General features: G+C 34.9%; 1 protein-coding gene and 1 non-coding gene across 3 annotated transcripts in view; both read left to right on the top strand.

The window, feature by feature from the left end:
- Positions 1 to 4187: 4187 nt before the first annotated feature.
- On the top strand, positions 4188 to 4380 carry LOC141451938 (U2 spliceosomal RNA). Its single transcript, XR_012457204.1, has one exon. It is a non-coding gene; the product is annotated as a U2 spliceosomal RNA (small nuclear RNA).
- Positions 4381 to 8526: 4146 nt separating this feature from the next.
- Positions 8527 to 27033, top strand: part of LOC141451695 (ATP-binding cassette sub-family G member 1-like) — a 137077-nt gene continuing 118570 nt past the window's right edge. Inside the window, exon 1 of one of the 2 annotated variants that reach the window (XM_074123203.1) lies at positions 8527 to 8722. In XM_074123203.1, the coding sequence (XP_073979304.1) occupies positions 8674 to 8722 (49 nt within the window). In that variant the 5' untranslated portion in view covers positions 8527 to 8673. Of the gene's footprint in view, positions 8723 to 19433; positions 19564 to 27033 lie in introns of those variants that run through there. The other variant, XM_074123206.1, reaches the window with a different exon arrangement.

The raw sequence follows: 27033 nt of genomic DNA, 5'->3' as shown, positions 1-27033 counted from the left end.
ACCTAGTACCACAATACTTCATCTTTTAGGCATCATTCATTGGTTGAATAAGTTTCTAATCGGAGCGGTTTCGAAAAAACAAAAAAATGCAATAATCGTAAAATTAAAAGTAACTTAAAGAAGAAAACAAAGCCACACCAATCTGCAAAACCACTGAACCGAATTTAATGGACTTCTTTTCGCATACACATATGGAAATTTATCCTCAAGGCTTGCGGATGTAGTAATTATTTTTAATAAAATAGCTAAATGTTACAATTTCAATGGTACATTATAATGTGAAGGTTTGCTAACTTGTGGAGAAATAACATAGTCTTATGTTTTAGTGGTTATATTTGCGTGCTTTAAGAAGGTTACTGTCTTGTAACGATTATTACTTTTTCTTACCACTGATTTAATGAATTTATTGCGTTAATTCGGAAATTAAGGATATTGCTTCTTTACTGGAAATAGACGTTTTAATGTTTTTTTTAGGATTTATTATTATTAACTCTGAAAAATCTTATCCCGATTTCGATAAAATTTGGCAGAATGTTGGGATTAGAACTCTAATTTTTTGGCTATTTAAGGTTCGTGTACTATGTAATGTGGGAATGGGCAACATTTTGCCTTTCTGCCATGCGTTCCATTCGGGTTTCTTTTTAACTCTTATTTATTTGCTGCTTTCTTAGTTGATGGAATCGTAGTCCATCAGAAGAGTGGAGAATCGTCCATCGTTTTACAAAATCTTGTATTGTTACGAAAGTACTAGGCCTGACTTTTTTAAGTGCCCTGTGAGACAACCTGTACTTACACAGTCCTGGGAACCCAACGACCTACATCAGCTTTTAGTTATGATCTAATAGTAGTCTTTTAAGACTCCCTAAAATAGATTTACCCAGAAGATATTACGATAAAAGTGCATAGAAAGAGAAAGAGGGAGGATGACAGGTAGAAGTGGGGAGTGTTGGCGTGGTATTCCAGTTTGCACTGTGCAGGTTTACCCAGTTACTAAATTGCATTTTTGGCTTCATAAAAAAATTAAAAGTTTTGATGGAATCTTTCTCTCGCTTTGTGGTAGGGCTTGTTGCCTTCCAACACGCTTGAGTACGCGCGCCACAAACGATGGAACTTCAAACGTAATAATTATTCCTCTATCTCCTTTATTGAATTGCGCATAAAAATAACACCCGGCTATTGAAGCCAACTCTCTAAAATATCAGGCGATCATGTTCTTCAATAAGGCAGGCAGACATCTTGAAACTATTATATGAATTCTTTGTCTGTTTATTCTGAAGCCGCTTTGTACAGGATATTATTGTTCTTTTATTTTTGCTGATATTTATTCTCTATTCACTTGTTATTTCTTGCCAAAAGAAAACAACAAAAAACTTTATAAAAACAACTACTTCAAAGTGTGCTGTGATTTAATTGACAAACCTATCGTTATCATTTTCTATTTCCCAAAAGTTTAGGGCATAACCTGGTTCTAGAAGTTTAATATTTAAACATGTGTTCATGTGCGAAGGTCGTAAACATGAAGGGAACCCTTTCTAAGTTCTTTCTTAAGATGAAACTTTACCACAGCTTCTCACAGACAAGCATGTGTATTGGGATAGAACAGACTTCTCAGCGGGTGATATTGAAATCAACCCTGAAAAGATGCCCCTCTCTGGTAGTACCCTATTTTCATGCTTTCTTCAACATCAATATTTCCTGTTAGCATCCTTGGGCTGTTCTAGGAGCAAGACTTAGAGGAATTCTGAGGACTACAGTTGTTATGTGTCCAACATCATTTTGCAATTTGTCTTCGAAATTCCCTTCGTCTTTTCACCATTCCCTTTCCTCCTTAATCAAACTACAACTATGTGTAGTCTATTTCCATCGCAGAACTCGCGATTCTATTCCTGCATCTCCAGGCAACTATCCTATCAGATTACACGATTCTCTCAACATTGTTTAAGGCGTTGAACGTTTTTACTTTATTTATTATTAAATTGAATAATAAAATTTAAATAATTATTTATAAAGCTGGAATTGAATGAATAATTAAACATGATGGATCGTGATGAAGGATTTCCGCAGCTCCTGCCTAGTCTGATAATGTTTTTAAAGTGATCTGGCCTGTCAGTTATTGTCGATCGATATTATACACAATTGTGCGCCAAAATTTGTACATCTGTATGTTCCATCAATTCAGTAGAATGTATGGTTTTTGTCTTTTCACTCGTTTTACAATTGATTAATTGCCAATTTTTCTTTTAGTGTTGATGAATTTTCTTTTTATGGAATCATTTCCAATTTAAGTTTAATAAAAATGTAACTGTAAATGACAAATGTAAATGAGCAACGGTTAAGTTAAACACAAAAAACTTCCCTATCTATCTAAACGGAATGTCCATCCCAGCTGCCATGTAACTATACTATCTGGGAAGAATAGGAGATGCTCTGAACTCAAAAATGTTTTCTTCTTCTCTACAGACTTCTTGACGGCCGTCCTAGATGGCCGTCCTCTAAGAAAAGGCTTACATTACCTGACTAAAAGCACGGACTAGAACTGTAAAACTAAAACGTTCCAATCTTAAACAAAACCTAACCCCAAAAAATCAGAGTTCACTGGTAAGTAAAGTAATATAATCGCCTATTTTTTCAGGCGGGGCTTAACGTCCAACTACCTAATTAGGCGTCGTGGACGGTAAGCTCGCGTTGATTACGTCCCTACCCTTTGTAATCACATGCAGCCAACTTTACATTATTACACTAATCTCAATATTTCTTTCGACTTCCACATTCTTCTACAACAGGGTTCACTCCAGACATCAAGCTAAAGGATAAGCCCTGATGCTCTCCTACACTAGAAATCCACAACAACGATCATGGCGCGATTGCCTCATGGCCTTGTAACTGACCTTAATGTATGTAGCCAGTAAAATGACTCGCTTCACAGCGGTGTAAACAGCACCAATAGCAGCGACGAAGTCATTTCTTTCTTTCAAGGATGCTTATTCAGCTAAATTCTTAAAATAATCAAACTTACCGACTAGTTATATTAAAACTAGAACACATGAAGGCATTGCCAAGTACCTCGCTTTTTGTAAGAAGCCACATAAACTCTGCCGCGTTAAACGTCACTGCTCTAGGCGCGCCAAACACACGCCAAGAACACCAATACCCATTTTTAGTGTACAAGGCAACATTACGGTATGCTCTTCTAATCTAAAGTGTCAGTTAAGTGTATTGTACGGTTGTAGAAACTGGGCAATTTTATTTGGAAGTAAATATAACTTGGAATTTTGATATTTTGAAGGAAATTCACAAGTTGGAGCCTTGAGCATTGTAGTAATAGTTGTTGTTTGTGCGGCGAGCCTTTTCTCAGGAATGTGGAATATTGCAATCGACTTAATTAGTCGTGATAAGGAAATGATTCAGTACCCACAGGCGTAAATTGCAATAGTATTATTAATTTACGCAATAATAAAATTATTATTGCTAACTTACGTTTCTTTGCTATCATTTTTATTTACTTAATTATTATCATTATTTTTTTCTTTAATTTAAGACGTGCGAACATCTGTGGTTATGGGTAGGTGGTGCTTTTTCTAGTCTTTAAGACTGCACAATCAATCACCTGACTGTAATCTGTAAGAAGCTCCTAGGAAAAGAAAATCTAAGAGCCAGCAGCTGGATTCGAACCCTGTTGGCCTCTGTTTGGGAATCCATTACGCTAACCGTTGAGCTCTTACCTGTTAAACTAAATAAATGAAAACTGTAATTTTGTGAGAAATGAGCGTTTAAATAGTAAATTTTTCACCATTTGCGTGCTAATTGATCATGTTAGTTTCCTCACTCGTAACCAAGTGTTAAAGGCCATTTCCTGTTTTTGCACGGCTGTATTGTGTTTTTTCTCTTAACCAAAAATAAATTATTCTTATCCGTAAAAAAAAAACAATCTTACATTTATTTAAAAATTAAGAATTTTGTGATAAAACAACATCAAATAGGAGTAGATCAAAAGGTAGAAAGGAGATTGCCAATTTCGGTAGTGATTTTTTTCTTAAAATCTGATATCTTCAGAGCTTACACTTATTAAGAACTGCAATTTGTTTAATTTATATTACATTGTAGACGTTGAAGGTTCATAGGTCTACTGCCCTTACAGTTTACGTTAACTGTGCACCTTTAAGGTTAACACTGTAAAACAAATTAAGATCGCTTCTCGGTCTTTTGGCTAAGATCAAAGTGTAGTATCTGTTTTTATCAGCTTAATCTCTGGTACGGCCTCCATAAGGGACCCAGAAGATTAAACTGATTTTTGGAAAATGACTGAGTGCTAGGGGCTTGCTCCACCTCTGTCGCGGGTTGACCCGGTATTGCAGTACCTCCGGGAACGGCTCACATTTTTTTGGGGGCGCCACGGGTAGCCGAGCGGTTAGAGGCGAGACCTGCGAAGCTAATATGTATAGTGGTACTGGGTTCGATTTCCGGTCTCTAGGCCTTGGATTTTATTTAATGGTTAATAAAAGAAATTTTACAGTAAAGTATGTTTGCTAGTCGCCTCCGTCTACAACACCTAATTTGGTAGTTGTGCGTTAAGCCCCGCCTGAAAAAATAGGCGATTACTTTTTTTTACAAATTAAGATTATTAATAAGTATAAAAGCCCTAAAGATGACATAGTCCCTAGGCCAAAAGTTAGGCCAAAAAATTATCCCTAAAATTGTCCACAACCTGTCTTCCTTTTGATACCCATAAAAAAGATGAACAACACCCTACAAGAAGTAGATGAAGTTAAGCAATATAGTATATTTATTTTCCTTAAATAACGCCAAAGTAACTACAGATTTCCTGCTGAAATTGGGTTTAAGAAAAGTCGCAATAATTTCCATCACAGATTAAAATCCTGTATATTCCATTACTTCCATTACGAGGGGGGGAATAGAAGCTTTCCCATTGGGTATTTTAAGCCGATTATTTATTTATTTATAAGCGTATGCGGTTGGGTTTTTTTCTTTTTTGCCCCCAATTTTTTTTTTATTGGGAAATACAGCTGGGAAAACTAGTATGTTTTCCCTTTTATACACGGAAAATATTACAATCACGCTAAATTTTCTAATCATTTTTCTAACTAGACAATTTTAGTAATAATTAAATAATAGAAGGGTAGGCTAAGTGGGATTCGAACGTGGTGATCGCTGGCCCAAAACTCCTACTGCTGGCCCTTAGATTTTCTCATTCCAGGTGATTCTTACCCCTCATTGTCCGGTAATGGGTATTGCTGTATGTAACGCGTGAACACTGCCAAGAGATTAGCAGTGCACTGGAAAAAGCTACGGGTGCCAATGATCAGAGATATTAAAAAGCGTCTTAACAAAAAAATAAAATAAATAAATATTGGGCGCCACGGGTAGCCGAGCGGTTTGAAGCGAGGCCTGCAAAGCTAATATGTATTGTGGTACTGGGTTCGATTCCCCCGGTCTTAGGCCTTGGATTTTATTTAATGGTTAATAAAAGAAATGTACAGCAAAGTGTTCGGCGGTTAATAGACTAGACCCGCAATACTAAGATGTATTGCTGGTTTAGTAGGTTCGATTCCCTGCTCTATGCCTTGGATTTTATTTAATGGTTAATAAAAGAAATTTACAGTAAAGTGTGTTTGCTGGTCGCCTCCGTCCACGACACCTAATTTGGTAGTTGGACGTTAAGCCCCGCCTGAAAAAAATAATTTTTTTAAAATATATTCGGAGTTTGTAAAAACCTACCTTGAAAACTGTATTAAATGTTTCATTTAATTAAATAAATAATAATTTAAAATTATTATTTAAGAACTAAGTAGTCTAATAAAGTTTAAATTCCAAGAAAATGTCTTTAATCAGGTCTTTTATTGGAGACATCTTTGGTCTTTAATAATCTTTTTTAAGATGGAGGGTAGTTCATAACAAAAACAAGATTATTCTGGTCTTGGAAAAGCTCTGCTCACAAAGGACCTGGACCCAATATGAGTCTAACATGAAAGCTTATTTCTTAAACGATAAAATGCTTATTTTTCTTCGCTTTAGAAACAAAAATCTGCTCAAGATGTACTTTCTTAAACTTAGAAGAGTGCTTAAAAGAAAATAACATATTTTTAAAAAAATAATCAGCTTAAACGGTTCTATTTAAATCATTTATATAGTGGCGCCTTGATATAGTTACAATATGCAACTCGCACCGCTTATATGTTTTGCGTTATCTATATCTTGTTTTGTATCCTACATTTTGTTTGTAGTATCTTTTCCTGAGTTCTAATTAATTTGGATTTGTATCCAATTTTCTGAGTCTAGTTTTCCTGTTTTTTTTTTGGTTACAGAAATTTTATAATTGGATTTTCTGATTAAACCAAACGATTACTGAAAATACAAAATTGATTAGTATGAAGGATGAATTAAGTTTTCACAAGAAAACGTGTTCGTATCGTGATCGTCTGAGTTGGAATAAAAAGACGAGTGGTATTTTTAGAAATTCTTCTCTGTATGTGTGTGTGTGTGTGTGACGGAAGTTTAAAAAGGGATATTTCGATTGGGTTCCATCATTGGCAACTCCCTCGCTTCTAATTTTTTAGACTCGATAAAGAGCAGTCATATCTTTGTGTCCCACTTCCGCTGTAGGAAAATTTACTATTATCGTGTGGCCTGTTTCAGTTGAGTAACTCTATTCCGGTCGTTTCTATGGTGCGCAGCGTTGCTGCTCAAATCGCCCACGTCTATATTTGAATCAACCTGAAGTATTAGACATTCCAGGCTATCCGTTTATATATATATATTTTTAAAGTGGTCCTTTTTATTATTATTTTCATTAAAAAAAACTTTTAATCACTAAACTCATTTACAGATGAAATATTACTGATGCAAAGTTAGCTTTTAATTAGTTGAAATTATATTTGTAAATAAATGTATGGTTGAAGTGGTACTTAGACATTTTATAATTGAATTTGAATAAAAAATATTATTTATTTCAGTAGTATTTCAAACGGGTTTTTCAGTAGAATTTTTTTTAAATAAGTTCTATCCTGTATTGCATATACAAGCCACAAAGGATGATTATTTATTTCAAAGTACATCACGAAGTTCGTAACAGAGCTTTGTATCTCGTTATGATGGTAAAGAAAATTTGAGAATCAGTAATACCAACTGTCTAGTTTGTAAACTTGAGCGACGCTTTAGATCCTACCCCCCTCTGATCTATTTTTAAAAAAATCTTTCCAAAATTATTATTATTATTTTGTTTTTTAATCTTTTATTGTAATTTACCACTGCAACAGTTGTTGCAACAAGCAAATATGGTAAAAGAGAAAAGAAATAGAAGAAAATCATGAGTGGAGAAGGCACCCAGTGGTGCCACTCCAGTAACGTGCTTTGCTCTCACGATAAGAGTAGATCACGAGGCCATCTTCTCTTCAATCTCCTTAGAGAATTACCTGGCTTAATTTGGAGGAAGATAGGTTGTTCTATGAGAGGGTTAGGGATGAGCTGCTGTAGAGTAGAATGAAATTTTAAGAAAACGAGTGTTAGCAAGATCTTGAATGAAAGGGATTTTGAGGTCATTATGGATAGCGAGTGAGGTTAGATACATAGAACGGAGCGTTAAGAAAGTTTTCGAAGTAAAGTAAAGTAAAGTAATCGCCTATTTTTTCAGGCGGGGCTTAACCCGCCAACTACCATTTACTAGGTGTCGTGGACAGAGGCGACTAGCAAGCTTACTTTACTATTTAATCATTAAATAAAATCCAAAGCCAAGACCGGGAATCGAATCCAGTACCATAATGCATATTAGCTTTGCAGGTCTCGCCTCTTAACCCGCTCGGCTACCGTGACGCCTAGTTTTCGAAGTATTTTTGGTTTTTTAATGTCTGGAGGCGTAGTGTGAGTTGGAACGGTTTAGTCGATCCCCCCATACATCGATGCCGTATGACCAAATAGGTTGCAGTAACAGTAGATATAAGAGTCTTTTGTTATGTAGGTTAAGTCTCTTGTCAAGTATTCTGGAGAGAAGTTGGTTATTATTTAAATAAAAATTCTAGAACAAAAATTACTAGTTATTTCAAAAGCGAGTATTGCAACACCAACCGTTTTATCAATAACCAGTAAATGAGCCAGTCATGAATCATGTTATCATTATCAAGTTACAGTCTGCTCATGTGTTTTTATTTACTCTAGTGTTTTATTTTATTTACTTTTATTTATTCATTTTTTCCCGCAATAAAATCTTGAAAAAAAATGAAAATTCTATTCAGTGGAAGGTGTTTCCGGTTCCGGATTTAGTTCGCTAGATTCTAAGTATAAAATGTGATATTTCCGGTTCAATTTCGAAACATTTGACATGATCCTCTTCACTTACTGGATGAGTAAGAGATAAGAAAAAGTGTAAGAGAGATAGAAATATCTGTGGAAGAAAAAAGAGAGAGAGAGAGAGAGAATAATTGCATTTTTTTTGCTTTTGTTTTAGTTTTTGGTGGGGATAGTTTGGAAAAAGAGATGGTAGTTTACGGCCCGAGTGGCACTGACTGAGTGGTAACTTTTATACGGGCTACGTAGAGGGGTCTAGAGTAGTGTGTGTTGTGAGACTGTTCCAGTGTAGACATCCAGTTGTGCTTTGTGTGACGGCACGTCTGTTTGTGTGTTCGTAGTAAAGAAAAAAAAACTAAAAAGATCGCGCGCAACATGAGGCCGGCCATCGACATCGAGTTTTCCGACCTCAGCTATAGCGCCGGTAAATACTCATTCTGTATTTTCTTTTGCTCTTAATTTCCCCCAACCCTGCGCCACAGGAAAACGTCTCGTTTCTGGAAAATTACTAATTTCGAGGTTTCTCTAGTAATATTGATTTACTTATTGAATATTGATTTTCCCCTAAGGAAGAAAAGTCAGAAAAACTGATTTTCAGATCAACCGGAAGTACTACTTACGCTCTGGACTTTTCCATATTTTTAGATTTCCATAAAAATTTAATGCAAAGATTTCCCCCCCCCCCCAAAAAAAATTTAAATTATGTTTTTCTTTCGGAAAAATTCGATACTTCTTTGAAAAGTTGGTTGGATAGCTTCTCTACAAATTATTCTTTCCATAGTAATGTACGGCTCTGTCATGTATAGCATTAAGAAAAGTAATATGTGTTTGTAAGTCGTTTAAGTTTTAATGAAAATCTTATAAATAAAAGTACCAACTTCACTGAACAAAGTTTTCATTTTTCTGGGACTTCAGCGAACCACTTTGCACCCATTTATGGGAAGGGATCTTAAATTAATTCAGTAGTTAGCGTATTCCTAGGCGGAAGATACCGGTTTCGAATCCAGTTGCTGGTTCTTAGATTTTTTTGTTTTGTTATTGCTCCTAGGAACTTCTTAGGTGATGGAAAGTGTTGTCTGTAACGAGAGAACACTGTCTAGAGTTAATGTCCGGGTAAAATGCACTGGGAAAAATGTGCGTCAACACACATTTAAAAGATACAATTTCGTTTTTTTTAATAAATTAATTGTTAAAAGGAATATTCATTTCAAATACGATCTAAAGTAGGTTAAACGTGTCAGTTTAATATGCAGTTTTACTGGTCAATGACATTCTCAAACGATGATATCTTAACCACGATTCTTAGAGCTGCTAGCTTAAACCACGTTTACACAGAACTTGTTTCCTATACATTGTGGGGTACTGGGTTTTTGATTTTGCGTAGACCTTGGAGTTTATTCAACTGGTTAATAGGAGGAAGTATGTTTACTAGTTGCCGCTTCCGTCCGCGAGCGACGCCTAATTCGTTAAGTTGGTGGTAAAAAGAATAATCATTGCTTTAACCAAGTAAAATAAATTATTAGAAGTAGCAAAAAAGATAATAATAAAGTAGTTGAAATAAATAATAAAGAATAGAAAAGAAATGAATAAGAGAAAGCGACTGTATATCATCCAACCAGAGTTGCGTTGTGATTAGATGATTCGTCAGCGAGACATCATCACAGCGGTTCTGTACATACGTACATACGCACGTAGTATATAAAAACAGAGCAGTCAGCTGGTGTTTCTATTTGTGTACAGTTCCCGGTCACCCAACTAGTACATAACCAGAATGTTGCCTTTGGTGACACATTCCACTTTTGTTTCACACATTTATCCTTGATTTTATACACTTATTACAATAATTTTTTTTTAAATTGACTAAAATTATATTTCGTAATATAAGCATACCTAGGTACGGAAAGGTATGGTATTACTTCTCAAAGTTTTCGTAGGTAATTTCCGATTTTGAGGTTCCATGAGTCCCAAAAAAGATGCTTTTTAAAGATTTTAAACGAATGTGCTCAGCGAGTCGATCTTTTTCCTCACAATGTATGATTCAAATCGTGAGAATGAATTAATGTTATTATTTCCTGTTTTTCTTTTGTAATTAATCCACGAATCATTATTAAATGTAATATTATAAGTGTTGCTAATTATTTAATCTAAATGCACCACTGCTTCATTTAATTGCTCAGGCTGCAATTCGATTGGAGTCTGTAAATTGTGCAGTAGACTTTTACACAAAACATTTCTCCTTTTTTTTGAGCATGCATGTTCAAACCTGACCGGTTTTGGGCTTTCTTCCATCACCAGAGGTGGTTGATTAAGTCAGTTTGTTGGTGAGATTTTGACTACATCGTTACCAAGGGTAGTTGTTGAGTCAGCAACTGTTAGGGCGAGACGTTAACGTGAATAAAAGTGGAAATCTCTGCACACCAAATTGATTAATATACCTCTGGTGATGGATGAAAGGGCCTAACCGGTCAAGGTCACCATAAACATACATGTTATGACAGGATGAAATGAAAGGCATTCTTTTTTTTTACTTTCATTGTAATTATTTACTAATGGCCAAAATCCAGAATGGAGTAGAGTTTCAGTTGTTAGTTTTCTATTAAGAGGTATAACTATGATTATGGATGATTTTTCATTTGCTTTTCCCAGTGTGTTGTGGAAAATCTGGTGAACTAGATACTGGAGCTATCTGGAGGTTTCTTGATTAGGCGCAGCTGGCTTAGAGTAATGTCACCCTGAAGACCACTTTGTATAATTAGAGTTCGTTTTGAAGTTATATTTCCAGGCAAGAGAAATTTTTAATCATTTTGACAGAATTCACATTTTGTATTCGTACCTAGTGAAGGGTGAAATATGTAGCCCAAAGTTAAACCTGAAGTACTTGACATAATTAATTCGAAATTTACCATCAAAATTTCTCGTATTAACCATTAAGTAAAATCCAAGGCCTCTAGACCTGGAATCGAACCCACTATACCACAATACGAGTAAATCTTCTCAGCTTTACGGTTATCGCCCCTATTGTGGTGCCCTTTTTATTAGAATACTTTCAGCCTAATGGACACTTTTAATATCTGGATTATGTTAGTAAGTATTAAATTGTACAAAATGGAGGAAGTGAGAAACTCGATTTTTTTGAAGCGAGCGGAAGTAGTCGTAGGCTTCACCCTAAAAATACTGCATTCTAATGGAACTTCCGTCATAAAGTTCCGGCAGAAATGTTTATTTATTTTGCTACACTTGTTAGGAAATATTCGAATGCATAAAAAGTACCGACAAATAGCGTAGAAAAGTTGTCCTTCACAATAACAGCCCTATAACTTCCGGAAAGCACTCACCTAACTTTCTTTGCCTAACTGTTCCTACTTTCTTCTTAAGAAGCACAACTGAATCTAATTTTTTTTTTTTTGTATTTATTTAATACACGCTACCAACTTTACGTTCCACTTTTGGACGAATATGACGTTCACTTGGCTTATACGTCATAAACAATGCGATCAACCTATTCATCTTCTAATCATCACTATTAGTACTATTTAAATACATAAGAATATTTTACGCAAGAGGTTAGAGGCGAGACCTGCCAAGTTAAGATGTATTGTTGGTTTAGTGGATTCGATTTCTAGTCTCTAGGCTTTGGATTTTATTTAATGGTTTTAATCTTGTAAGGCGCCCCATTAGCCGAGCGGTTATAGGCTAGACCCGCAAAGCTAAGATGTATTGCTGGTTTAGTGGATCCGATTTCTAGTCTAAACCTTGGATTTTATTTAATGGTTTTAATCTTGTAAGGCGCCCCATTAGCCGAGCGGTTATAGACTAGACCCGCAAAGCTAAGATGTATTGTTGGTTAGTGGATTCGATTTCTAGTCTAAACCTTGGATTTTATTTAATGGTTTTAATCTTGTAAGGCGCCCCATTAGCCGAGCGGTTATAGGCTAGACCCGCAAAGCTAAGTTGTATTGTTGGTTTAGTAGGTTCGATTCCCCCAGTCTAAACCTTGGATTTTATTTAATGGTTTTAATCTTGTAAGGCGCCCCATTAGCCGAGCGGTTATAGGCTAGACCCGCAAAGCTAAGATGTATTGCTGGTTTAGTGGGTTCGATTTCTAGTCTAAACCTTGGATTTTATTTAATGGTTTTAATATTGTAAGGCGCCCCGTTGGCTGAGCGGTTATAGGCTAGACCCGCAAAGCTAAGATGTATTGTTGGTTTAGTGAATTCGATTTCTAGTCTAAACCTTGGATTTTATTTAATGGTTTTAATCTTGTAAGGCGCCCCATTAGCCGAGCGGTTATAGGCTAGACCCGCAAAGCTAAGATGTATTGTTGGTTTAGTGGGTTCGATTTCTAGTCTAAATCTTGGATTTTATTTAATGGTTTTAATATTGTAAGGCGCCCCATTAGCCGAGCGGTTATAGGCTAGACCCGCAAAGCTAAGATGTATTGCTGGTTTAGTGGGTTCGATTTCTAGTCTAAACCTTGGATTTTATTTAATGGTTTTAATATTGTAAGGCGCCCCATTAGCCGAGCGGTTATAGGCTAGACCCGCAAAGCTAAGATGTATTGCTGGTTTAGTGGGTTCGATTTCTAGTCTAAATCTTGGATTTTATTTAATGGTTTTAATCTTGTAAGGCGCCCCATTAGCCGAGCGGTTATAGGCTAGACCCGCAAAGCTAAGATGTATTGTTGGTTTAGTAGGTTCGATTCCCCCAGTCTAAACCTTGGATTTTATTTAATGGTTTTAATCTTGTAAGGCGCCCCATTAGCCGAGCGGTTATAGGCTAGACCCGCAAAGCTAAGATGTATTGCTGGTTTAGTGGGTTCGATTTCTAGTCTAAACCTTGGATTTTATTTAATGGTTTTAATCTTGTAAGGCGCCCCATTAGCCGAGCGGTTATAGGCTAGACCCGCAAAGCTAAGTTGTATTGTTGGTTTAGTAGGTTCGATTCCCCCAGTCTAAACCTTGGATTTTATTTAATGGTTTTAATCTTGTAAGGCGCCCCATTAGCCGAGCGGTTATAGGCTAGACCCGCAAAGCTAAGATGTATTGCTGGTTTAGTGGGTTCGATTTCTAGTCTAAACCTTGGATTTTATTTAATGGTTTTAATATTGTAAGGCGCCCCATTAGCCGAGCGGTTATAGGCTAGACCCGCAAAGCTAAGATGTATTGCTGGTTTAGTGGGTTCGATTTCTAGTCTAAATCTTGGATTTTATTTAATGGTTTTAATCTTGTAAGGCGCCCCATTAGCCGAGCGGTTATAGGCTAGACCCGCAAAGCTAAGATGTATTGTTGGTTTAGTAGGTTCGATTCCCCCAGTCTAAACCTTGGATTTTATTTAATGGTTTTAATCTTGTAAGGCGCCCCATTAGCCGAGCGGTTATAGGCTAGACCCGCAAAGCTAAGATGTATTGCTGGTTTAGTGGGTTCGATTTCTAGTCTAAACCTTGGATTTTATTTAATGGTTTTAATATTGTAAGGCGCCCCATTAGCCGAGCGGTTATAGGTTAGACCCGCAAAGCTAAGATGTATTGTTGGTTTAGTAGGTTCGATTCCCCCAGTCTAGGACCTTGGATTTTATTTAATGGTTTTAATCTTGTAAGGCGCCCCATTAGCCGAGCGGTTATAGGCTAGACCCGCAAAACTAAGATGTATTGATGGTTTAGTGGGTTCGATTTCTAGTCCAAACCTTGGATTTTATCAAATGCTTAACATGAGAACTTTGTATAGGACGCTAGTTGCGTCCGTCCACGACACCAAATTGTGGCAGTTGGACCTGAAAAAAATAGGCATTACTTTACTTTTACTTTATACAAATATTTTACTTAATGTTATTGGCGCCCGGAGCTATTTTTAAGTGCAGACTATATCCTTTCATTACAGACAATCCTGTCCAACACCGGACAGTAAGCTGTAAAAAGCTCTAAGGATCTAAGAAAAATCTAAGGGTCCAGCAGCTGGATTCGAACCTAGGATGTTGGAAGTGGATATTCAGTTCACCATCCTCTTAGCTAATCATTTTCATATTTGAATATATTAGAAAGTCGTATCAACCAAACATATCATTAACAAACGCCATATACGCACAATGATCATGCAAACAATTAAAATCAAAAAACGAAAAGATAGATTACCGAACATTTTGAACAATCAAAACAGTTCTGCAAGATTAATTTGGCCTACATTCTTTAAAAATACTTTTTTTAAAAAAAAAAAAAAAAGAAGAAAATGAAGATATACAGCGGTACACGGTTCGATTCCACGGTTCGATTCCACGGTTCGATTTTATTTAGAGGGTTAATATGAGAATTTTAAGGTAGAGTACGTTTGCTGGTTGCCTCGGTCCACAAGTCCTGAAAGATTTAAGGCATTACTTATCGTCCCAGGATTAATCTAATATTATGTTTCAGTATTATTGATTGATATTTGTAATTTACATTAAGTTTAAGTTGAACAGTAAACATTATCTCAACTATTTGATATTGTCAAGTGCACTTAATGTTACATTTCCATTGGTTGATATAATGGATACAATTTACTGTAGATGTCACCAATACAAGTGATACGTAATCTAGTAAAATCTAAGTTTAGCCTGAAGGTAGTGCTGCACGAGACCGAGACGAGGCGAGACTTTATGCAATCTCGATCTCGGTCTCGGTCTCGGTCGCTCAAGTCTCGGTCTCGGTCTCGGTCTTGTCGAGATATCTCGGTCTCGGTCTCGGTTTTTTTGAATTTTTGTTTAAGTATTAAAAGCGGTTTGCTATTAATAATCTTTTCAAAAAATGTTATTATTTTCTAATAATTATTTTAATTTATATATTGGTAATGAAAATGTGTGTAAAAGAAGACAACTACTTACACTTCAATGCATCATATATTACTAATACTGTTATATATCTTTATATAATTTCAAAAAGATGTTGAAAACGCGCCAAATGAAAGACCCAAATAACATATCTGCCTGCTATAACAAGTCGATTCGTGAAATAAAAAATACACCTCCCAACAAACTTCCCGCTCCATTAGTTATGGCTGTTGGTGAAGATAAAGAATCTGATGATTCACCTTTTGACGACGACGACGACTGCATCAATATTTTTGCACCATTTGCTCAAAAATCAGCAAATATCACCGAAGCATGGAAGACAGAAATAATTAATTACACCAAATTAGACCAAGCACATTTTAGAATGGTGGAAAACACTTGAGAATTCCTTCAAAAATTTGTCTAGAATGGCGAAAGATATTTTTAGTATCTGTGCAACTTCAGTGCCATCGGAAAGATTATTTTCGCAAGCTGCGATGATAATGACCAAAAGAAGATCTTCTCTAACTTCTGACTCAGTAAAAGCTCTTTTATGTATCAATGGTTGGGCAAAGAGTATCTTAAAAACGAAAATTTGTGGCAATATTTTTTAGGTGCATAGATAGTCTTTTTTTTCAAATTCACTAATTCCAAAATTCTAAAATATAATTCAAATAATATCAAAGTTCAAAGTATTAGATTATTAATAGTGAAATTTATGAAATTGAATGAATGAATGATATGAATAGTGAAATTTAGTGAATTTATGTAAAAATTATGTAATTCGAAGGGGGCCGTGGCAGCCGAGCGGTGCGAGACCTGCGAAGCTAATGTGTATTATGGTACTGGGTTCGATTCCCGGTCTTAGGCCTTGGATTTTATTTAATGTTTAATACGAGAAATTTATAGTAAAATATGTTTGCTAGTCGCCTCCGTCCGCGACACCTAATTGGTAGTTGGACGTAAAGCCCCGCCTGAAAAAATAGGCGATTACTTTACTTTGCTTACTTTACTTATGTAATTCGGTCAAATAGATGTAGTAATATTGAACATATATAATAAAATCGTATCTTTTAATAATTAATTCAATACCCGTAATAATTATTTATTAATAAAGAACACAATTTTATAATTTTGTAGCTAAAAATTAATATTTGAAAAACCGAGACGAGACCGAGATCGAGACATGATATATATCATGTCTCGATCTCGGTCTCGGTCTCGATGGCTCAAGTCTCGGTTGCTCAAGACCGAGATTTGTCTCGTTTCTCGTGCAGCACTACCTGAAGGTGACCTAGAATGAAGGCACCCATTATTTATGAAGGAATCAAAATTATAAAATAAAAAAGTACTCAGGTGGTGCACAATACTTTTTCAGGTTCAAATTTACGCCATGATCATCTCCAATACTTGTAACGAACTATCCCAAAAAAAGTTCACATTGAGATAAAAGTTCAAGTAGAATTTTTTCATTTCCAAATGGGACGAGTGCGGTGGATGTGAAATTTCTTAACTTTTGAGAATTCTCTCGGTTCTTCCCTGTTTTATCCCAGTTTTTCTCTCTCTCTCTAAATTGAATGCACTCATTCGTGAAAAATGAAGGCGAAAGTAAATTTCTGAATTACGTACAGCCAGCGTTATGGCAAATAACAAAACAGAATTACTTAGAATATAAAAGATCAAAAGAAAAGAAGGAATAGAAGAGAATATTTTATAAATTGAATTTTCGAACAACTTTTATTCTGGAATAAACTTTCTTAGTAATGAGATTTTAGGCAAAATTGGTAGTTAAACGTAAAGCCCCGCCTGAAAAAATGGGCGATTACTTTACTTTTTTACTTTTATTAAGAGTTTTTTTTTGGATTCAACGCCGTCACAATTGAATCACAACAACGGTGCAGGTACACTTTAATATTATATTGTTGGTAGAACCGTACATTATTAGAGGAAAGCTTTAGATTTTGGTATCCTGGGATGCTCTGTCTCGTGTAACATTATTCAATGAAATATGGTAGATCTCCAAGAGTTACAGGTAGCTCCCTTAGTCTCCATATGAAGCGTGTAAGTTCTCCACTCAGGCTACGCTTACTTGTACTGTCCCAAGATTTGTAAGGATTTCTACGCGGATCAAAAGGAAAACCTAAATTCTCTAAAGAAGTTCTAGGATAAAAGAGGAAGCCGGTAGTCACTGATTACTTCCCAGATATTCCCAAATTTGGTTCCAAATTACGAAAACAGCTTTAGAAGGGTTTCAAAGAACACCTTCCAACCTTGGTAGCCACCCCTTAGGCCCTCCTTAAGCCTGCATTATCCAGAAAAGGCTGCCCTCCAACAGATACTTTAATAATTAGTGCAAAAAACGTTCTAGACCGTACTGGCAAAGAGCAGGCACATATTTTTCCAAATATAGTATGATTTTACTAACTACTCGTGTAATGTTAGGAATTTGAACCTTGAGATTTTCTCTTCGAAGGTCATGTGATTTTTCCTATTCGAAACTTTTATTTATTTTTTGATGGAATTTAATTTTCAAAATTGGTCACTTTCGTCATACTTCCTGTTACCAGGATTACAGCTCTACAGGAAACAGCAACCACTGCTAGGTTTTGACGACTTCTTTGGCCAAAACCGTATCAATGGTTTAAACTATTCTTGGTCACTAATTTTAAAATTACTCAAAAAAGACTAGTAATCATCTTGGGAACCAATTTATTTTAGAATTTGGCTTCAAAATCATCTCCTCCACGAATTATCCACTTATTCTTGAAGCCCCCCATCAATTATTCTTTTTTTTTCTTCTTTTTTTTTAAATTTGTTTATCTATTTTGCAACTGTATCCTGGTACAACAGGCAAAAGTGATGAGAGATAAGGGATGGCGCAAATACACATGCACAAATCTATATGAGTATACCTACGTGCTCGCACATGCATGTGCGCCAAGAGGCGTGAGTGGAGTGAACGACGACCATCCAGTGATGGAAGCCGTTAGATCGCCCAGGTTGGCAAGCTTACACAGCAACCATCCTAGGAGGTCGGCGTTAAATGTTGAGATGATCGCGTGGCCACTGCCGCTTTAGTCTGCGCTGTAGATTTGAAGGAAGTGTTGTAGTAGACATGTTGTGTTGATCAGAGGATTGTGTAGATTTGAGTGGAGTTTTGAGTGTATCGAGATTGGGGCTATAGAGGAATATTTAGATCAGAGTGTATAGTATGATTGGAGACCTAGAAGGGAGCGTTAACTATTGTTCTCAGGATTTTAGACTGTAAGGTCTGAAGTCGGTATTCCGTACGTCCATATTGGGGCAAGAAGAGCGGTGTATAGTGTTCGTTTGTTTGTTTGCACAATTATTCTATAGGAAATATTATCTACATTGTAATTAGTATTTAAATACGGGAATAATTAAAAATATTATATTTTTCAACAAAGTTTGCCTTGTGTTTTGTGTAGTCAGCTGGCCATAAAAAAAGGATATCGTACTTCCGCCTTTTTTTTTTTTTTCTGCTGCAGCGATGTTTAGCTAGATAGTCATCTTCCTTTACGTATTAATTTAATTGCGCTTTGTTAATTTTTTTTATTTTATTTGTTATTATTTTTGATTACTTTTTTACTTTATTTAATTAAATTGAGCACGTAGAAAATAACCTTGGGAATGGAAATCTGATGAAAAGCTTTCTTATGTTAAAATTAATTGTTTTAAGGAAATAAATTAATTAGTAATTTATTTTGGTTAATTCTTAAAAAAAATTACACATCGTCAGAATTAACTTCATTGCCATCAAAATTACGAGCGATGAATGGCTCTGATCTTAAGCGGCTTGATTTGTAAACCTTCTCTTACCATTTAAAAAATAATAATATATAATAATAATAAATTTATTTCTGCTTATAAAGTAATACAAATACTTGTCGCAGGGAGTTGGAATAATTCAATATATACGTTATAAAATATTACATTTTAACTGCATGAAAAAGAAAAGAAAATATAGAAACGAACTACAAGAAAAGATAAATAAATAAATGAAATAGAAATAACACTACAAATTCAACACTAATACATGTTGGTTTATATCTCTGATTGACTGTGAGACCAAAATTATATATATAATCCTTAATTAAACGAGAACCAATAAATTCAAATAGAGTACATTCTTATCTCCCTCTCTTGCGACAAAGACTGAATAATACAGCATAAGAGAAAGTAAAACTTAAAAAGAAAACATAAATAACTGAATTCTAGTGATTGCCGCACTTGTTGTGGCCCTCTTACTGTTACATATGTTAATGAAGTGCAATTAATTAATTTTTATCATCTTATTAAATTAATACAACTGTTACAAAATGAAAAAATGCTATTTATACGATGAGTATCAGTAATAATTAACAGATCAGCAATATTCTCATGGATCACAAATTCTGAAAGGTATCTATCTCTAGGATCTGAAAATCTCGAACACTTAAAAAGAAAGTGAGTTAAATCATTATTGCCATTATTACAAAATTGACATACATTTTCAGGAAAAATATCAATTTTCTTTGAGCCTATTTTCAAAGAGAATCGTTTTTTATTCGACAATCTAAGTTGTGCGACTACTCTTAATTTTTCTATACTGCCAATTAATTCTAAATAAGATTCTGCAGATGGCTCCAGTGCACTTATTTTCCTGTAAAAGTTGTTGAAGGAAGATTTTACAGCAAAATCAACATCACAACTAAACATGTGATTTTTATAAGAGGCAATCAAGTCATTTTTATACTTTAATATATCTGTTACATTCGATATTGTGATTAATTGTTCATAACCGATTACATTTAAATGAGTCCGTAAAACAGATACCCAGTTAAATGGTAATGTAAAATTAGATTCTAATTCTAATAGCCTTGAGAAACACAATTTCGGGAGTCGGTCATCAGACATGCTTAGAATAGCAACCCACCAACCAATAGCTCTTTTAAAGATTCTAAACTTAGTATGAGTCCGGCCACACTCTAGTCTGATATAAGCACTTGGGACATTAGAGGGGACTCTCAAAATATACTTAAAGAATTGTCCTCGCTCTAATATATCTCCGTACAGACAACCCCAAACTTCGCTACCATACAAAGCAACACTCTCAACCAAAGAATCAAACAACTGGCATTTACTATTCCAGGAATCAGACCTACTTGATTTTAAAATATTTCGAACAGATGATTGAGCTATATAAAATTTAGAGAGAAAATACTTTGAAGCCTGATAAAACTTTGCTGAAGTGGAGAATGGTACACCCAAATAAATGACCGAATTTACAACTTGTATTTTAGATTGGCTAAACAAGAAACTCCGTGTTTTCCTTACTCTGTCCCCTCTAAAAAAGGGTACCACATGAGTTTTCTTAGTATTCACTGTAAGAGAGTTAACTTGGCAGTAATCTTCAAGAATGTTTAAATTTGATTGGACTTCCCGCTCAGAAGATGCCAGCAAGACAATGTCATCGGCGTAAAGGATCATTAATAGGTCACGATTGTGTCCAATACTTACGCCCTGTGCTCCATTACTTTTGAAGAACTCTAGAATATCCTTCAGATAAAGGGAAAATAACAAGGGGCTGAGAATTTCCCCCTGCAACACCCCCTCCGAAACAGTGATTTCCTTAGAAAGGAGTTCGTCAGCAGAGATTGTCAGTGTTGCGCCATCATACAAATTCATTATTATTCTTATAATTTTGCAACTAATGCCTAACGAATACAATTTATGCCACAACTTTTCGTGACAAACCGAATCAAAGGCACGTTGAAAGTCTACAAAAATGCCGAAGACCTATCTTTTCTTCAGCCTAAGATTTATGTTAATTGCGGCAGATAAAACGAAAATGGCGTCCCGACAGCCCCTTCCCGAACGAAAACCCATCTGCTCTTCAGGTATAAGCTGCCTGTCTTCCACCCAGCTCATTAACCTTTTATGTATGATACCAGTGAAGATTTTCGTTATGGCGTTAATGATAGCTATTCCTCTGTAATTTCTCTTGTCCAACGGGTCACCCTTCTTGTGCAAGAGCTTTAACTTTATTTTGTGCCAGTCTGACGGAAAACGTTCGTCATCCCATATCCGATTAAACAAGTTTAACAAGTAGTGCGTCCAAGGAGGAGGTAAATTTTTGAAGCATTCGTTTGGGATGATAATTAAATTGAGCACGTAGAAAATAACCTTGGGAATGGAAATCTGATGAAAAGCTTTCTTATGTTAAAATTAATTGTTTTAAGGAAATAAATTAATTATCAATTTATTTTGGTTAATTCAAAAAAAAAAATTACACATCGTCAGAATTAACTTCATTGCCATCAAAATTACGAGCGAAGAATGGCTCTGATCTTAAGCGGCTTGATTTGTAAACCTTCTCTTACCATTTAAAAAAAGGAATTGTGGTACCTGTCCAAATTTTGAGTTAACACCGGAAGTAACAACATCTTCTTTGAACCCTCAATATTCTCAAAGATATAGCTTAATTTTTTGTTTTTATTTGTTTTAAACTCCTGAATATTTGAGCCATTATATCTAATTCTTAATAATATCTAGCACGCTTTGTAAGACCGTATATTAAACTGTAATGTAAACCAATCAGGGAAACGTATGCGAATCCCTTCCTGGGAAATATCAAAAAACAAGATTTTCTAGAAAAATTATTGGTTATAAGAGACAACAAGTGTTGTGCAGGACGGAAACATAAGTGAAATTGAAATCTCTACGCAAAACTGATCAATTTACGTCTTTGATAATACACGCTTCCATTTTTGTTTTGTAAATTTAGTTTTTCCAACAAAAGAGAGAAAGAACTGTGTTGGCTTTGTAAATATTTATTTTTCTTAAAAAAAGAAAAACTGAAACGAGTTATCAACTCTCGCATTTTTTCTTTTTTTAAAACTTCCGATGATGAGAGTTTGATGTTTGTCAATGACAAAGGGAAGTGACTGATAATTAAATCCGGAAGTAAATCTGTAGTTATTTTTTTGGGAGGAGAGTAAACCAGTGCCTTTTTTTACCTTCTCCATGTTTTTATTGCTGTTGCAGGTTATTTGGGTAAAAAGAGATGAAAGTTTTAAATGATTGGTCTTCTCTCTCTCTCTCTCTCTCTCTCTCTCTCTCTCTCTCTCTCTCTCTCTCTATCATTTATATGAGTAAGTGTAAGTCCTGTACGCATAGACAAAGTATCCCAAAAAGTAAAATAATTAAAAAAATCATTGGAAGATAGAAGTTCATATTTAGTTTCAGTAGTAACACATGTCTCACAGCTCAAAATTAGTAGAATAAAAATTCCTCAGCTGGGAAAAACAATTTTGGAACTGATTTTTTTTTAATTGGAGGGGGGATTATTCGGATTATTTAAATCCCCCCCAAAAAAAATTATAATCGCTAATTGACTTTCTGCTTTCTTTACCATTGGATCGCATGAAAATGTTTGATTTATCGCTTTAACAGGAAATATCCCATTTAAGGTCCTGGTGAGGCTGTAAAAGTGTTAAAATAATAATATTTAAGCCTTCCTCTACATCTTGTTTATTAATTCATTTTAATTCCTACTCTCCAGTGGTCCCTTTCTGTCAGTTTCATTATCAAAAAAGCAGAAATAAGACTTAAGAAAAAAAACAAGAATATCGAGTTTTTCTAGAACTTTTGAAGAGATAATCTGAGCCAGTAAATTAAAAAGCCTTAATTTCCCAATTTTCTTTTTAAGCTCAGCTTGAAAATAAGATTTCCTTTATTAAATGAAAATCATTTTCACTGGCGACGAGAAAATAGGGATTATTTTATTAAATTAAATTTTCATAGGATTTTTGATTTTTAGTATTTTTCTTTTCTCGGTTTATATCATTTCATTCTTTTCTAAGTGCTACTACGGGTCAAAACCGGAAGTGTCAATTTATTAAATTGATTCGTGAGCAGTGTGAGATTATTTTGGAAACGGTTTTTCTTGAAAATTAGCACTACTTATTGAGCACTACTTATTGAAACATTTTCCGAGAAAATTCCAGTCTAGTGGTCGGACTATCATTTAAAGTGCTACTTCAGCGAAATATATAGTTTTTCACCACTTTACGCAATCAATTTTAGTTTTTCTAAAGTTTTCACGAAAAAGGCTCGATCGGGCTCTTCCTGAACTTGGTGTACTATTGTATACATGTAGATCTAGATTTTTTTTTTTAAAAAAAACTTTATTTCCCGAAAACTTTTATTAAGGGCAGTTCTGGGCGAGAGGGCTCTAAAGTACCATTTCAGTATATTTTACTGTCTTACCAACTGTGTAATATTAATAAAAATTAATAGTGAGTCTTCATTTGTTTTAAATTGTAAGAAAAGAGAATATTTTAGGTTTTATCAAAAAAATGAAGTTTTTTTTATTGAATTAATACTTCACATAGTGGTTAAAAATAGACGCCACGGTAGCCGAGCGGTTATAGGCTAGGCCCGCAAAGCTTAGATGTATTGTTGGTTAGTGGATTCGATTTCTAGTCCTAATTTGAGAAAATTATAGTAAAGTATGTTGGGCGGTTATAGACTAGACCCGCAAAGCTAAGGTGCATTGTTGGTTTAGTGGGTTCAATTCCCCTGATCTAGGCTTTAGATTTTATTTAATGGTTAATATGAGAACTTAATAGTCAAGTATTTTTGCTAGTCGCCTCCGTTAACGACACCTAATTGGGCAGTTGTACTTAAAATTAGCATTACTTTCTGCAAAATTTGATGAAGGGTTCTTCTAGGTGAGATGATGGATAGGTTCTCTGTTAGGTACGGCCTTGCAGGTGGTTGAAATTTGTTGCTGGAATTGTGCATTAAAAAGGAAATTCATCAACAGGATTTTGCTCAGTGCAACATGGATTTTTCAATTAAAAAAAAAATAATTTTCATGAAAATGTCTGTTCTGTAAACCTCGTATTAGTAGGGTTCTCTTTAAGGTTAACTTTCAGAGTTATTTTCGGTTCTAAAGTCTATATGTATAATGTTTTGGGTGAGAATTTATATGGCCGAAATATTCGCGAGTTTAGAGAATATTAATGAGTTCGAAACCTTAATGAATAGTAAGAGACAGTCGTGTGAATCACGCAGCAGATTTTTGAATAACTAATCTCCTAGTTTATAAAATAATTAAAAAAATAGACCTGCGAAGCTAATATGTATTGCGGTACTGGGTTCGATTCCCGGTCTTAGGCCTTGGTTTTTATTTAATGGTTAATGTAAAGAAATTTACAGTAAAGTATGTTTGCTAGTCGCCTCCGTCCACAACACCTAATTGGTAGTTGAACGTTAAGCCCCGCCTGAAAAAATAGGCGATTACTTTAATTAAAAAATAACCACTCTACTCTATCAAGTAACACATCTAGCAGGAATGTAGTTGTGAAAAATAAACGAATCCAGTTGCTCATCTGTTGGGCATTAGGTTCGCTAGGATAGCTCTGTTCAAGGCTTCCTGATAACGACCTGAATTCTGAAGCCAGTATAATATTTATTATTACAGTGCAATCTCCAAGCCCAGCCACTGCTTGGATATAGAGTAGACGGCTCCAGTCAGGTGTTACCTTCACCAACAGCATCATTGTGTACATTCCACCCTATTTATGAAATCACAATTTTCTCTCTCAACACTTTTAATTCTATAATTTATTTATATATTTTTTGATGATTTTGCAAAATAAAAAATTTAAATGCGTATTTTGCGTGTAAGTAAAAAAAAAAAAGAAAAAGACAATAATATTTCAAAGATGTGACGTAAACAACGAATTCCTTTAGACTAAGTCCTTGATTATCCAAGACTGAAACTGGCTTTGTATGATAACATTGATGGAGGTTTTGTTAATTCTTGACGTCATTTCTTCATATTAAAGATAGTTTGAAACTTACGTATTGAAAACTTGTATTCTAATTTTTATTATTTTTTCCCCTCCATTTTTCGAATTTATAGATAACATTATATCAATTTTTTATTAAACTAGGTAAGCTTTCGCATGGACTTTTGAAGCTCCAGGAATTTGCTCATACATACTGACAGACAAGTTGTTAACTAACAAATAAACATTTTGACAGATCATTCTAAATTGTTATTCCACCACAAATTTTATGTATACACACTTAATTGATACACCAGAAATTTATGTACATAACTATGGCTGCATTGAATTTCAATTTACACAGTTTCCGTTGTTTGTTGGAAAAACAAATTTTATCACGTCAATAACTGTTATTAGGTCATTGTGCTCAGCAAATTTTAGACTAATTTCAGCGGTTCCAGTTAGTTTTCCTAATTTTCCAATTTCCTAGAAGCTATTATCAACTTCAGACAGATAATTGACGCTATCATTTTATTTAATGATAGATGCTTACCAATAAAATGAATTATAAATTGACTAAAATTCCAGTTAGGAAATATGCAAATCAATGTCAAATTAAATAATTCAATTACCGCTTTAACTGAACTCAAAATAAGGGGGAAGTATTGCAATTGTCCGTTTTAGGCTTTCACAGGAAGTCAATTTTTTGAGGTGCGCTAAACACAAAAATAGCTTTTTTTCTTTTTTCTGAGGAATGTTCTCATTATTCAATTAAAATCAGCTGTGTAATGCCCAACTTTACCTCACTAGTGGGGAAAAATTCCCATTAGTGTCACTTTCCTCACTAGTGAGTGAAAAAACTTTATTTTGCTCCCTTGATATAAGAAGTTTTGTTATTAAATATTTTCTGTACAACTTTAATAAGCTTATTTAACGTAACTAAATAATTAAAAAACGAATATTAAAAAAATAAAATACAAATTGAAAGGAATATAGAAATAAAAATAATACTTTAATAAATAATTAGATATTTTTAATTATAACAGTTAAAAAGGTTATAGTGTTACCTTATAGAAATTTAAAATGGATTCTAGTGATCCCTGTTTAGTGTTTTTAGTTAATAACCCTAATGGTTGCAGAAAAAATATAATATTTAACTCGAGTGTAAAGTATTTTCCTCACACTCGGCAATTTGCACTTGCACTCGCCTCGCTTCGCTCGCTCGTGCGTGCAAACCCTGCCTCGTGTGAGGAAAAGTACTACTTTCCACACTTGTTAAATAAATAACTATTTTTTTTTACAAATTAGTCTGTGCCTACGTAAAATGACAGGAAATTGAAGTTGCATTTAGGCAGCCTTTAAAAGTAAGGCTAAATTATGCCTATTTTTTTAGGCAGGCTTTACGGCCCAAGTACCAAATTGGGTGTCGTAGTCGGAGGCGACTAACAAACATACTTTACTATTAAATTCTCGTATTAAAACCATTAAATAATTTCCAAGGCCTAGACAGGATATCGAACCTACTATACCACAATACATCCTAGCTTGCCTGGTCTCGCCGCTAACCGCAATAATATAACCTGGTGCAGTGGCAATATCCGTAACCAATGAAGGCCTCCTGAAGTTTCTGAGGTTTTAACATGAACTTCTTCAACGATGTTTTTTTTTAAAAACCTTGATAAATTTATTGAATACGTGTAGATCCATGATTTTTATAGCGAATACCCTCCAAACCTAAGGTTGAAACTAGGTCGCAAACAGCAAGAAGCCCATTTTGTTTAGTTAAAAAAAAATTTGGGTTTCACTGCTAAGTTAAATAAAGGTAGGAATTTCTCAAAGCAGACGTCAGACTACCTTGCATCTTCTATTTCTTTGGCAGGCCAACATTGGCCTTTTTAACGCTCGACTTATCATAGGGTAAAGTGAGATTACGTGAGAGGCTGTATAATACGAGAGAAATGATGAACATCAACAAACTAAAGGCATTCTCAGGGCAACAAACTATTTATTACCAACTTGACAGTATAAACCGCAACTAGTGAGATCATAAAGACAGAACGAACAACTTGTGGTTTTGTGGGTTCACTTAGATAAATTCCTCTGAAATGGATGCAGATTTCCCTCTAAAGGTGGCATT

This window comes from Rhodnius prolixus, unplaced genomic scaffold (genome assembly GCF_049639745.1).
Source record: "Rhodnius prolixus isolate KJV_2025 unplaced genomic scaffold, Rpr scaffold_14, whole genome shotgun sequence".
Lineage (NCBI taxonomy): Eukaryota > Metazoa > Arthropoda > Insecta > Hemiptera > Reduviidae > Rhodnius > Rhodnius prolixus.
Note: the sequence above shows the minus strand (reverse complement) of the source record. Positions and strands in the feature narration are given on the sequence as shown.